The sequence below is a fragment of the Arvicanthis niloticus genome, chromosome 3, assembly GCF_011762505.2.
Source record: "Arvicanthis niloticus isolate mArvNil1 chromosome 3, mArvNil1.pat.X, whole genome shotgun sequence".
Taxonomy (NCBI): domain Eukaryota; kingdom Metazoa; phylum Chordata; class Mammalia; order Rodentia; family Muridae; genus Arvicanthis; species Arvicanthis niloticus.
Window position 1 is genome coordinate 97,570,915 of NC_047660.1, and position 10,660 is coordinate 97,581,574.

The 10,660-nt window shown below is 43.7% G+C and overlaps 1 protein-coding gene across 29 annotated transcripts in view; it reads right to left on the bottom strand.

Annotated features, from left to right (window-relative positions):
- Positions 1-8,435, bottom strand: part of Cadps (calcium dependent secretion activator) — a 431,715-nt gene extending 423,280 nt beyond the window's left edge. For 8 of the 29 annotated variants that reach the window (XM_076931563.1, XM_076931562.1, XM_076931552.1 and 5 more), the window contains exon 1: positions 7,439-8,433. In XM_076931563.1, coding sequence (XP_076787678.1) covers positions 7,439-7,873 — 435 coding nt within the window. In that variant the 5' untranslated portion in view covers positions 7,874-8,433. Of the gene's footprint in view, positions 1-7,438 lie in introns of all 29 variants that reach the window. The other 21 variants (XM_076931567.1, XM_076931555.1, XM_076931565.1 and 18 more) reach the window with 5 other exon arrangements.
- Positions 8,436-10,660: the final 2,225 nt, after the last annotated feature.

The window sequence follows — 10,660 nt, forward strand, 5'->3', positions numbered from 1 at the left end:
ATACATTCCCCATCATTCCTCAATCAAGTAGAAGGTATTTATTTGATCATAGTGTCATGAAAAGTAACTTAGGTCATAGAACTATAGAGCTGCCAGCTCACAAAGCTGAGCAGAAATTTAAACCATGGAATAAAAGTGTATGGAGGTGAAGCACATCATTACTGTGTCTGCTGTATGTTGTCTGTTCCTGTAAGTCTCTCTCTCTCTCTCTCTCTCTCTCTCTCTCTCTCTCTCTGTAACTATAAGTCATACATGCTGAGAATTTACACTTTACGTAAACACAATTCACTTCTCATTAGTGATGGCAACAACAGTTTGACACCACAACATTTAGGAAAAAAAAAAAAAACACTTGTAAAAGAGCAATTGTATCAAGATAAAAATATCCAGACTTGAAGATACAAAGTGCCCTAGTCTATGACCAAGAGCATAAGGTGGGAAAAGAAAGATGACAAGGAGAATAAGAAATTCTCAGAGTCCCACCATAAGCCACTTGGGTGGCCCAAGGCTCTATGAGAGTCCTCTGTTAAAAGCATGTAGCAAGTCTTTCCATTAATGTGTGTGTGGTGTTAGTCATGATACAATTACATGTTCAAAAGACTTTTTAAAAGCTGGATGAATTGATCCATTTTTGAATAAAATTAGTGAAGCTTCTGAGCAAAAAGGAAGACAGAGATATATTGCTTGTTTGACTCCATCTAGTCTATAGAAGATGTTGTGATGACAAGCACCTGCTTTCCTAGATCTGCTTATGCTGTTGATGCTAGCAACTAAAAATACATCCCTTAATATGATAGTACTTCACATATATTAGTTCTCACCAACCTTTCAGATAAAAATAACATGATGCCATATATGTATGTATATATGTATGTATATGGATACATTGTATATATACACATTTGAGTGTATGTATAAACATTGCCAATGCAAGAACCAATGCTTATTTTATACTTACCAAATGTCAGACAGCTGTTCTAAGAGCTTCATTATATAATCTCACCTTTCATAATAACCCAAAGATGACAGGACAACTGCCACCCTCTATTTTTCTGATGCATACACTGAATCTCTGAGAGAATATACAAATTGCACAAGATCACAGAGTCTATAATTGGCTGATTTAAGTAGAGAATAATCCTAAACCTCAAAGTCTAAGCTCTTAACCACTGTCCTTACTGTTCATCAAGATACAAATAGTAATGGCCAGACTCTAATCACCAAATGTCTCCCTCCTTTGTTATCTGATAAGAACAGAAAAGTAATTCTATTATAGGCTTGGATTGACCAATAAAAATTTAATGAGATAGTGCTGACCATCAAGGCTCTAATTCTGCAGAAATGATGAATCTCATTCTAACAAGAAAACAAGAACAGTTGCCAGAAACAGGGAACACAGTGTTCTGAATGCCAGATTCTCTCCCAGGAATGCTTCCCAGGGGCTAGGGTCAGACCATCAGTATCTGTTAAGCAACATAAAGAAGAAAAGGATTTGGCAAGGCCCACAGCACTTCTGTTCTACCATCTAGATATATATGGCTTCCTCCTGGGAACAAATATAATTAAGTTAAAAGTGATGCACATTCTATTGTTTAAACGATGGCAGAAGAGTCTTCTTTTTATTGCTTTTTACAAATCTACAAAAATTTTGTCCTAATGTTGTCATGGAATTAACCATAAAAAAGTTAGAAATTCAAAATTTCGATCATAAAGTATCTTGAGCAGAGAGCTAATTTAAAAACAGGGAATTTGCTTCATAGACAAAATAACTTTGTAGATTGATACCAAGTTACAAGTTAAAGCTTAACGTCTCCAGTGCAGTCTGAACAGTTGGATAGTTGGATGAATTGACTCATCTTTAGTCATCCTGGATTATTTGGAACATGCCTTACTTCATAATGTGGAAATATACCACCTCCAAGCTTAAAGGATTTGATGTCTTGGTAATGAGCAACTACATTTTCCAGCACAATCAACGACTGTATCTGAAGGGACATGAACAATATCTAATGGTTCCTGACCCCTTCCTAAAAATGAAAGATCATGCCACCTTAGAAATAGAAGACTTGCTTACAATTTGTGATCTCTTAGTGGTAGCATTTGACCTCAGACACAGGTTTCAATATATGTCTACTTCCCCTAACCATATTGATTTCTAAAAGTTGTGTAGAGAAAGTCATCTGGCCTCCAGCATCCAGCCATGATGGTGCCTCTGGACTGAGCCTTTTATCCCTGCATCCTGATACATCCGACCTCTGCTGTGTGGTTTGTTTTGATTAAGTTGCTTGAGTCAGGTTTTGGTCAGTTGGAACAGTCCACAAGTGTCAGTCAAACAGTGATTCTTTTCCACATTCTTGCTACCTCAAGGTTTTCTCCTGACTAGAAAATTCTAGTTTGTATGACTTGAAATTTCTTGTACCCATTCTGGAAAAGCTATAGTAATTCTACAAGACAACCCTAACGATTGCTTTATGATGATTTCCATGGCATAAATCCAGTCTGGGTACATATGATTACACCACTCTTTCCCTCTTTAGCACTTGTAAGCAACATGTTCTAGTAAACTCTTTTTTACTCTTATTTGAGTCCTGTGTCTGCTGTCTTCCAAACTAAGTCATAAACTCTTCCAGTTCAGGAACCAGATGGCACATGTGTCTTTTGGTTTGGCCACCCAGCCTGATTCAGCGCTTATTGCAATGAGCAACTGCTTGCTTGTTTGGAGTTGGTTCTAAGGTAGAACTCTTCCCATCATTCCCATTTCACTTTTGTAGATGCTTGGCCCCAAGTAGTCAATTACTCTCATATTTCAATGTGATAGCCTATAGTTCTGCATTTATTTGCTTTTTCAGAGGAAAGATCTCTGAGTTGTTTGACTTTCATTACTTTATAGAGTACGATTCTTCAGGAATGAAAGATTTAATTTCCTTTGTTCTTAAGTCCAGCTGTAGGGAAGCAGAAGGCTATTTCAAGTGTGTAATGAAGCAAGAAGGTCCCATTATTTTTCTATATTCTGCATCTTCAGAGTGTAGTCTATGCCAGGAAAATGTGTAATGAATCGGTCCTTTTCACTGCACCAAACAGACTTAGGAGGGGGGGGGGGGAAAGGCAGATTTAAATAATTTAATTATTCTCCTGATAAAGAAAGACATAATTCTGTTGGAAGGAAATCGGGTAACAGTCACTTATTGTCTTGATGCATTAGAATAGTTTGTATTTTAAAATGCAGATAATATGCATCTGCAAAGCAAAGATTAAGATTTTTGAATAGTAGAGCAACCTAGGTGACAAAAGTTAGGAATGGGGCAATCATAAGACTCTCATGAGCATACAGAGCTAACCAGTACTGGATCTTGAGTTTTGTGAAAACCATAGCTTCTAAAAAATGACCAAATAAAGAAAAACAAGTAAATGAGAAAGATGGAATTTCCGTAGCAAGCAGTGACTCAATGGTAGCCATAATTTCATGGAAAGACACAAGCTGAATCATATAGAACAAATGAGTTTGAATTTAAGACAAATTTCATCCGGGTATAAATTTCTCTTGAATGAAGTACTTCTGCTGAAGTAGACACAGTTTTGGATAGTCCTTTTCCACCATCATGTGAACGAACATACACACAAGAGCACACACATACATTTGGGAAGCACACAAAAGATCTACATGAGAGAATCTATGATCCAGGAATTATGATTAATGGCTGCCTAACTAAACGTCATCCTGTCAACCTAAATATTACACATTATTGTTTACAGTGCCTGGTTTCACATTCCCTTTGCAGCCTCTATAAGTAGCTGGTTCACATAAGGTAGCCACCCATCACCATTACTATGTAACTTAGAAACAGATGGTGTAGCTCTGTCATGCCAACTCTAGGTATTTGCTTTAGCATTCTGAGAAGGAAACAGAGAAAAGGCAGAGACCTATTGTCATGTGAGTTGCTGAACTGGTATTGTGAGAGTGTCATTGGGAGAATTTTTGTTTGGGTCATAAATGACCCAGTACCACCATGCCCAATTTAGACTCAGTAATAAAGACAAAAAATATTTATAAATGATAAAAACACATTTTGTAAAATGTCTGTTTATAGTCTTTTCTTTACATTGAAGAGATTGGCTGGATGCCGAAGCATTTTTTTTTTTTCTTTCCAGTGAAAGAGCGTTAACTATCAGTGTTATTCAAACAGCATCATCTTCTTCCTCTGCCTCTCCTCACTGTTCTCCTAAGCTAATGTAGTTTTCCTTTCACTTTGAACAATGTTTTTAAAAAGGGGTGGAGGGAAGCAGCAAGAGAAGGGTGCCCAGCAGATCCACCAGCTATTGGGTCTGGATTTTGCTTTGTGTTCTTTATGTCCATGTCGACTATCTGATGGGTGCTTAGGTGAAAAGAGGTGGGTCCCTTTCTTGAGGAAAGTAGAAATATCACTTTGTACAGAAAGATGCATGGCATGCTATCAGTGTGCTAGCCTCCTGTTTGTATACTCTAGACTATTTAGGGCCAGTGTCTTTTATTTAGAACACAGGATTTGGAGTCAGACTACCCCAGGCTCACTGCCCACTCTTTTTTTCTGCCTACATAGGCTTCAGGCAAACTATTACAACCTTTTTGAGTTTCAGAGTGGTCTTGGAAATTATGTCAGGGTTCTTAGAAGAATTCAGAATGATCTTAGGGGCTGAGAGCAAGCACTGGATCTACTTGCTTTGCATAGCTAAGACTCTGAGTTTGAGTCTCTGTACTTACAAAACAAAAGCAAATATGATGTAAGAGCAGAAAATGAATTCAGATTAAAAACTATAGACTTTACTGGCAATGCATCACGTTGGCTTTTCCTGACTTGTATAATTCTGCTGAGTAACAACATAGGAGACGTGCTTCTGTATGTGGGAACTGAATATCACAGTCCCTGTTTTTCAGTTAATGTAATCTGTTCAAAAATAAAGTGAGGACTTTGATAAATGGTCCAAATGGAGTGTCTTGCACATTGTAGATACCTGAAGTTGGGGAAAGAGCTTCATAAGGTGCATTGTACTCTGGTGTACACCCCTTCACTGTCTCGTGATTTGTTTGCATAGACAGGTCTCTCTCTTTTTGCCTTCCTTCACCAATCTAACCCTTTCTGTACATCAACTTTCATCTGTCTTTTTCTAATATACTTGTTTCTAGTCTGCTCAAAGCTCACCCATAGGTCACAGGAAGCATATAGTGCTCCAGACTGATATTAGCTTACCAATTTTATTCATTGGCTTTAAATTTTACCATAATGAGTATGCAAACCTTTCCATTACTTTCAGAGTTTCAAAAGTTTGAAGTTTTAGAGAAGCAATGTTATCTCCTCCAGAATGCACCAAACAGTAAAAGGCAGAGCAACAAGGAAACGTTTTATATATACTTCCCACTGTAGCCACTAGGCCTGGGGTTGTTTTGCCGGGATGTATATTTAGCCATAGTTTTTGCAGTGTCTAAAAATAGTTTGACAGGAGGCTAGTGTTATCAGTCTGTGCTGAAGTCTCTCTGTGTTGAAAGGTCATGTGTAAAAACAGACTTTCCCCTCAAATAACAGCTTTGGATGATCTGAGGTAATACATGCAGTCAGATCTGAGGGAAATAGTCTCATGGTGGTCCTTCTGCTTGATAGAACTGGGTTCCTACTGGATTTTCTTGTTTCTTTCTCCTACTGCTGGACCCACTCATCTATTTAAAGGATGAAGCTACAGAGCCTTTAGCTGACTAATAGAAGGTCTTGTTCCATTCTGTTTAAAGTCAGTTTTCATAGCAAAAGTCTAGGACATCTTTGACTAATTTAGTCCTTGATGAAATTTTGAAGGTAAAATTTACCCTGCTAAAAAGACAATTAATATAATTCCAAGCTGAAGTTTAGATTAGCTGTGTAGAGCATCATTCAACCTTAAAATTTTATCAAAATTTGACAATCTTTAAGGATATTTCTATCCTAACACAGTTGGAAAGCAAAAAGCCTCTATTAGGGGGTATTGTGGGAATGGGGGGTGGAGGGTGGTGTGTATAGCCCACCTTCTGTCTCTCACCTAGGAAATGAGTCTTTTTGACTTAACAAAACTGGCATACAAGCAGTAGTAGCTAAAATTAACTGACAGGGTTGGGTGGTGTGTATACACATGTAAGCAAAACAAACAGAGCAATCTGTTCCACCTCAAGATAAGGATGCAAGGTAAATACAGAAAGATGAAACACTTCACCTGAGCAACATAAAATTTAGACTTAAATGGCAACAATGTTTTCTAAACCACTATCTTAAGAAATAGTCTCACAACCTTGTGGGTTACAGCTGGAACCTCCCATGACTCCCGGGTTCAACTGACCTCATGCAAGCTTAAATGCTTCATTTGTTCCCAAAGACTAAGCTGAATGAGCTTCTAACCCTTTCCTGGCTGACCCTCACCACTGACCCTCATCCTCTAGTGACTGCACCTCCTTTCTCTGGTTGGAGATACTAACGGGCCCCCTCCCATCAAAAGCAGCTCAAAGCCGGCAAGGTCTTGCCCCTGCCCCAGACACAAAAAAGCTTTTTATGACTATAATTGAGAAGCTGTTTGCAGCTGCACTTTTATCAAGCCGGTAACAAGAGGGCTTGGAGCCTTGGCAAAGCCAAGGTGGCGGCGAAGTCACCTTGGGAGGAGAAGAGGGTCAAAGAGGGTATGATGGAATTGCTGACCCGGGCACAGGGACCCACCAGGACCCCCCCCCCCCGCGTCCCCCCCCCCCCACTGCCCTGGGATCTATGAGGAAGCGGGGAAAGGACTGGAGTGATGACCGCCAAGAGGAAAATGCTGCTGCAGGAAGACCCCTAGGCTACCCTAGGTGGCGATCAGCTGACCCGGCTGCGAGGGGGCGCCCTTGGCTGAGTCACTGGAAACCTCGCTTCCTGGGCTAGCTTTTTTTTTTTCTGCGTGTCCCTGCGGCTGCTGGCTGCCCCGAGAGTCCAGCGCGGCTAGAGCTCCAGACCCGCGCTCTGACCTGCCAGGAGCCTGTGCCCGCCTAGTGCACGCCCCGGAGGGCGGGCCAGAGAGCAGCGCAGCCGCCGCCAACCGGGAGCGCAGGGAGCCCCGCAAGCGACAAGGCCTCTGTGGGCGCTGCCCGCTGCAAGTCACTCCCCGAGCCACCTAGGTCACAGAGCGAGCGGGACTTTCCCGCCTGGGTCCCCCCAAACCCCGGCAGGAAGGCTTGTGCGCACAGCCCTGTGCCGCAGGCCCCTGACACATCCCAGGGACATCTCCGGGCTCGCGGAACTGGATCGCGGCGAGCCAAGCTCGGTCGCGGCGAGACGGGGCCCCTAGTTCCAGGGCGCGGTCTCCACCTTCCCCGGCTCCTCCTCGCCAGCTGTGCTGCCTGTTCCCATTGTTCGCCCCGCCCGCTTGCCGGGCGACGTCCGGGTGCCGCTCCCCGGCCTCGCGGCGCACCTACCTTCTGCTGTCGCCGAGCCATGTCGGTGGGCTGCTTGGCGTTGAAGGGGTAGGCGATGCAGCGCATCACGAACACGTACAGCTGCAGCCTCTTCTTCCTCTCCTCCTCCTCCTTCTGCAGCCGCTCTAACTCTTCCTTCTCCTTCTCGCTCACCACCGACGGGCTGGGGCTGGAGGGCCGGCCGCCGCCGGCGCGGCTGCTGGGCTGCAGACCCCCGGCCCCGCCGCCGCTGCTCGCGCCGCTACCCCCACCGCCGCCGGCGCCCACCCCGGCCCCGGCGCCACTGCCCCCCATCCCGGCGCTGCCGGCCGAGCCCTCGCTGGTGCGACTGGGAGACAGGCGCGCTCCGGACGCGGCCGAGCCCAGCACCTCCTTGCCGCTCTCCTCTTCCAGGATCTCATCCGATTCCTCTTCGCTGGACGAAGGGTCCAGCATGGTGGCGCCTGGGAGAGGGGGGTCCCCGGTGCCCCTGGTTTGGGGTGCAAAAGGTGGGGGGCGCTGGAGGCAGCCGAGGGTCGGCTGTCCCGGTGGGCGCTTCTTCCTAGGTCAGGGAGAGCGAGCGCTGCTGCTCAGCTTCGGCCGCCGCGACTGCTTCCTCTGCCGGGCGAGAGCGAGCTGAGCGCAGACCCAGGAGCGCGAGGGGAGGAGGAGAAGGGAGAGGTGCGTGTGTGCACCCGCGGTGGGCAAGGGCGAGAATCAATTGCGAGCCCTGAGCCCGCAGCCGGATGCCATCTGCAGCCGCTGAAGGAGGCGCCTCCAGAAAAGATGCCGAGTGTTGCAAGCTGTCGGTGCAGCCAAGAGCCGGAGAGGCATCTTGCCGATTGGGGAGCGAGCGGCGCTTACGTGTTTATTGGCTTAACTCTCCAGTGTCCGCGGCGGAGAGGGCGACTGCAAAGGCCTACAGGGGGAAAGCGCAGAGCACCCCCAAAACCTCAGAACTCCACTACTTTTGACCCTCATACCTCCCAGTCTGCCTTACCCCACCTCCTATGTAGACCACCTCTACTTGCCTTGACCTCTCTTCCCCTCCCGGGGACAAAAAGTTTTTTTTTTTTTTCTCCCGGGGGTGGGGTGGGGAGGGAAAATAAAGAAGCCAATGGTAACTTCTGACCAGCGGAAAGCAGGCTTTCTGCAAGCGTGCAGAGGTCACACAAAGAGGAATTCAGTGAGATGTCACCTTCAAGAAAAGGTCTATCTTCTAGTTCAGACTTCTTATCTGGGGTGTGGGGACTGGGAAAGGGCAGTGGGAAAGGCAGGCAGTGTGTTTGTCTCACCTGTGTAAACCTCTTTTCCAACAACCTATGCCACCGCATGTGCCCACTGTAAAATGAAATTGGAGTGACTCGATGTATGGCTCATGAAATTCAAAGTAGAAATCAAGTGCCCACCCACCCACCTCAAGTCCCTAGAAGTCGGTGTATTTTCTGCTGAACCTTGCCAGGTTTCTGATTGTTTAGTCCTTCCTCCATGAAGGATCTGAGTGAAGGAATAGGAACCCCACACAACAAATAAGACACCCCCAAAACTCGGCAGCAGCAATATCTAGTGTACTGACTCTGTTACACTGTCTTCACCGGGGGTTGTGGAACTGTAATTATCAATACAAAGAACAGATGAGATCTTCCTTTCCGGACTCCATTCTTTCTTAAGTCAACAGAGACCAGAAGGCACGGGGAGCTGGCCAGCGTGCTGAACCCATTCAGCGACCAGACTAGATGCACCAGAAAAGGAACTAAAGGCAGTCAGTCACCTTTGGACCAGTCAATGACCGCCTCCTCAGCTTGTATACTCGCACACTTTCTAATTCCCTATTAGCTGCGGTTTATAAATGTGTAGCATGACTTTAAATTTTAAATCACAACCGTTGTTCTGTGTTTTCCAATCTACTGTGAGTTTTAAGCTTTCTTACAAGCCTGATTAAATATGTGAATGAACTTAAGACAAAATGTATCTGTATGTTATTCCAAAACTTTCCCTTCATTCTTTGAATTAAGTAATATAGGTACTGCTAGCATTTGGTTTTATCATACATCAAAGATACAATCTTTATGGCCTTTACACATCTTTTATCCATTTAACATTTTTAAATTGAACAGTGTGAAAACTTTTACAGTTTACCAGTTCTGTTAAACTCTTCTGAGGAAATAAAACATGTTAGAATAAAAGTTTACCAGTTTCTCTGGAATAGAAAACTATGGTAGGCCAGTCAGTGGATCAACAGCTGTTAGTAAGCATTTTTTTTTTGTTTGTTAATGAACTGCTCTAAGTGCTTATGGACATGGAACGTTTAGAAGAGTCTCTCAAGAGTATATTCTCCTTTGGGAGATACAGCATAAGCATACAGAGAAGTGTGGCATCATTTATTTCAAACATAATGTCAACAAATCTAGGTTTGTAAATGGAAAAAGGTTCTCATCAATAAAGCAAATCAGAATACAGCCAACTATGTTCTCAAACAAGAGAGTAAAACTTTAAAGAGGGAACATGGAAGGGTGGATATTGTACATTGAAATGGTGATTCAGAAAGATGTAATGACAGGACACAGAGGAAGAAAAGTACAGAGTTTGTAGAGCTACTCTATGGGTGAGTAAAGTTGGACTATAATACATTTGACCATACAGAGAGACTGTATTTGGCATATAAAGAGGTTGATTAGGGAGAAGGAACTTATTTGGGGAGGGTGTGCTGAAGGCCAGACAGAGACCACTGATTGATCAAATATGTTCCCTGTAACAGTTTAGACATTTAATTATTACACAGTGAAGACAGAGTGATGTGAATTTTGTCTGTATATCTGTTTGCAGTTTATAAAATGATGTAATATTTTGCTTGGTTTTATATTTTTGCAGATTGTTGGGGGTTGTTATTTAATTAAAGATAGAAATCTACGATTTGGATAGTTTGTTAGTTAGGGGATTGTTGCCATGAAGAGACATCGTGACCAAAACAACTTTTATGAAGGACAACACTGAATTAGGGGTGACTTACAAGTTCTGAGGTTCAGATCATTATCATCATGGCAGGAAGCATGGCAGTGTCCAAATAGGCAGGCATAGCATGCAAGGTGCTGAGAGTTCTACATCGGGTTTCGAAAGCAAACAGAAGAAGACTGGCTCATGGGCAGCTAGGAGGAGGTTTTCAAAGCTCACCCCCACAGTAACATACTTCTTTCAGCAAGGCCACACCCACTTCAACAAGGTTTATATCCTAATAATGCATGC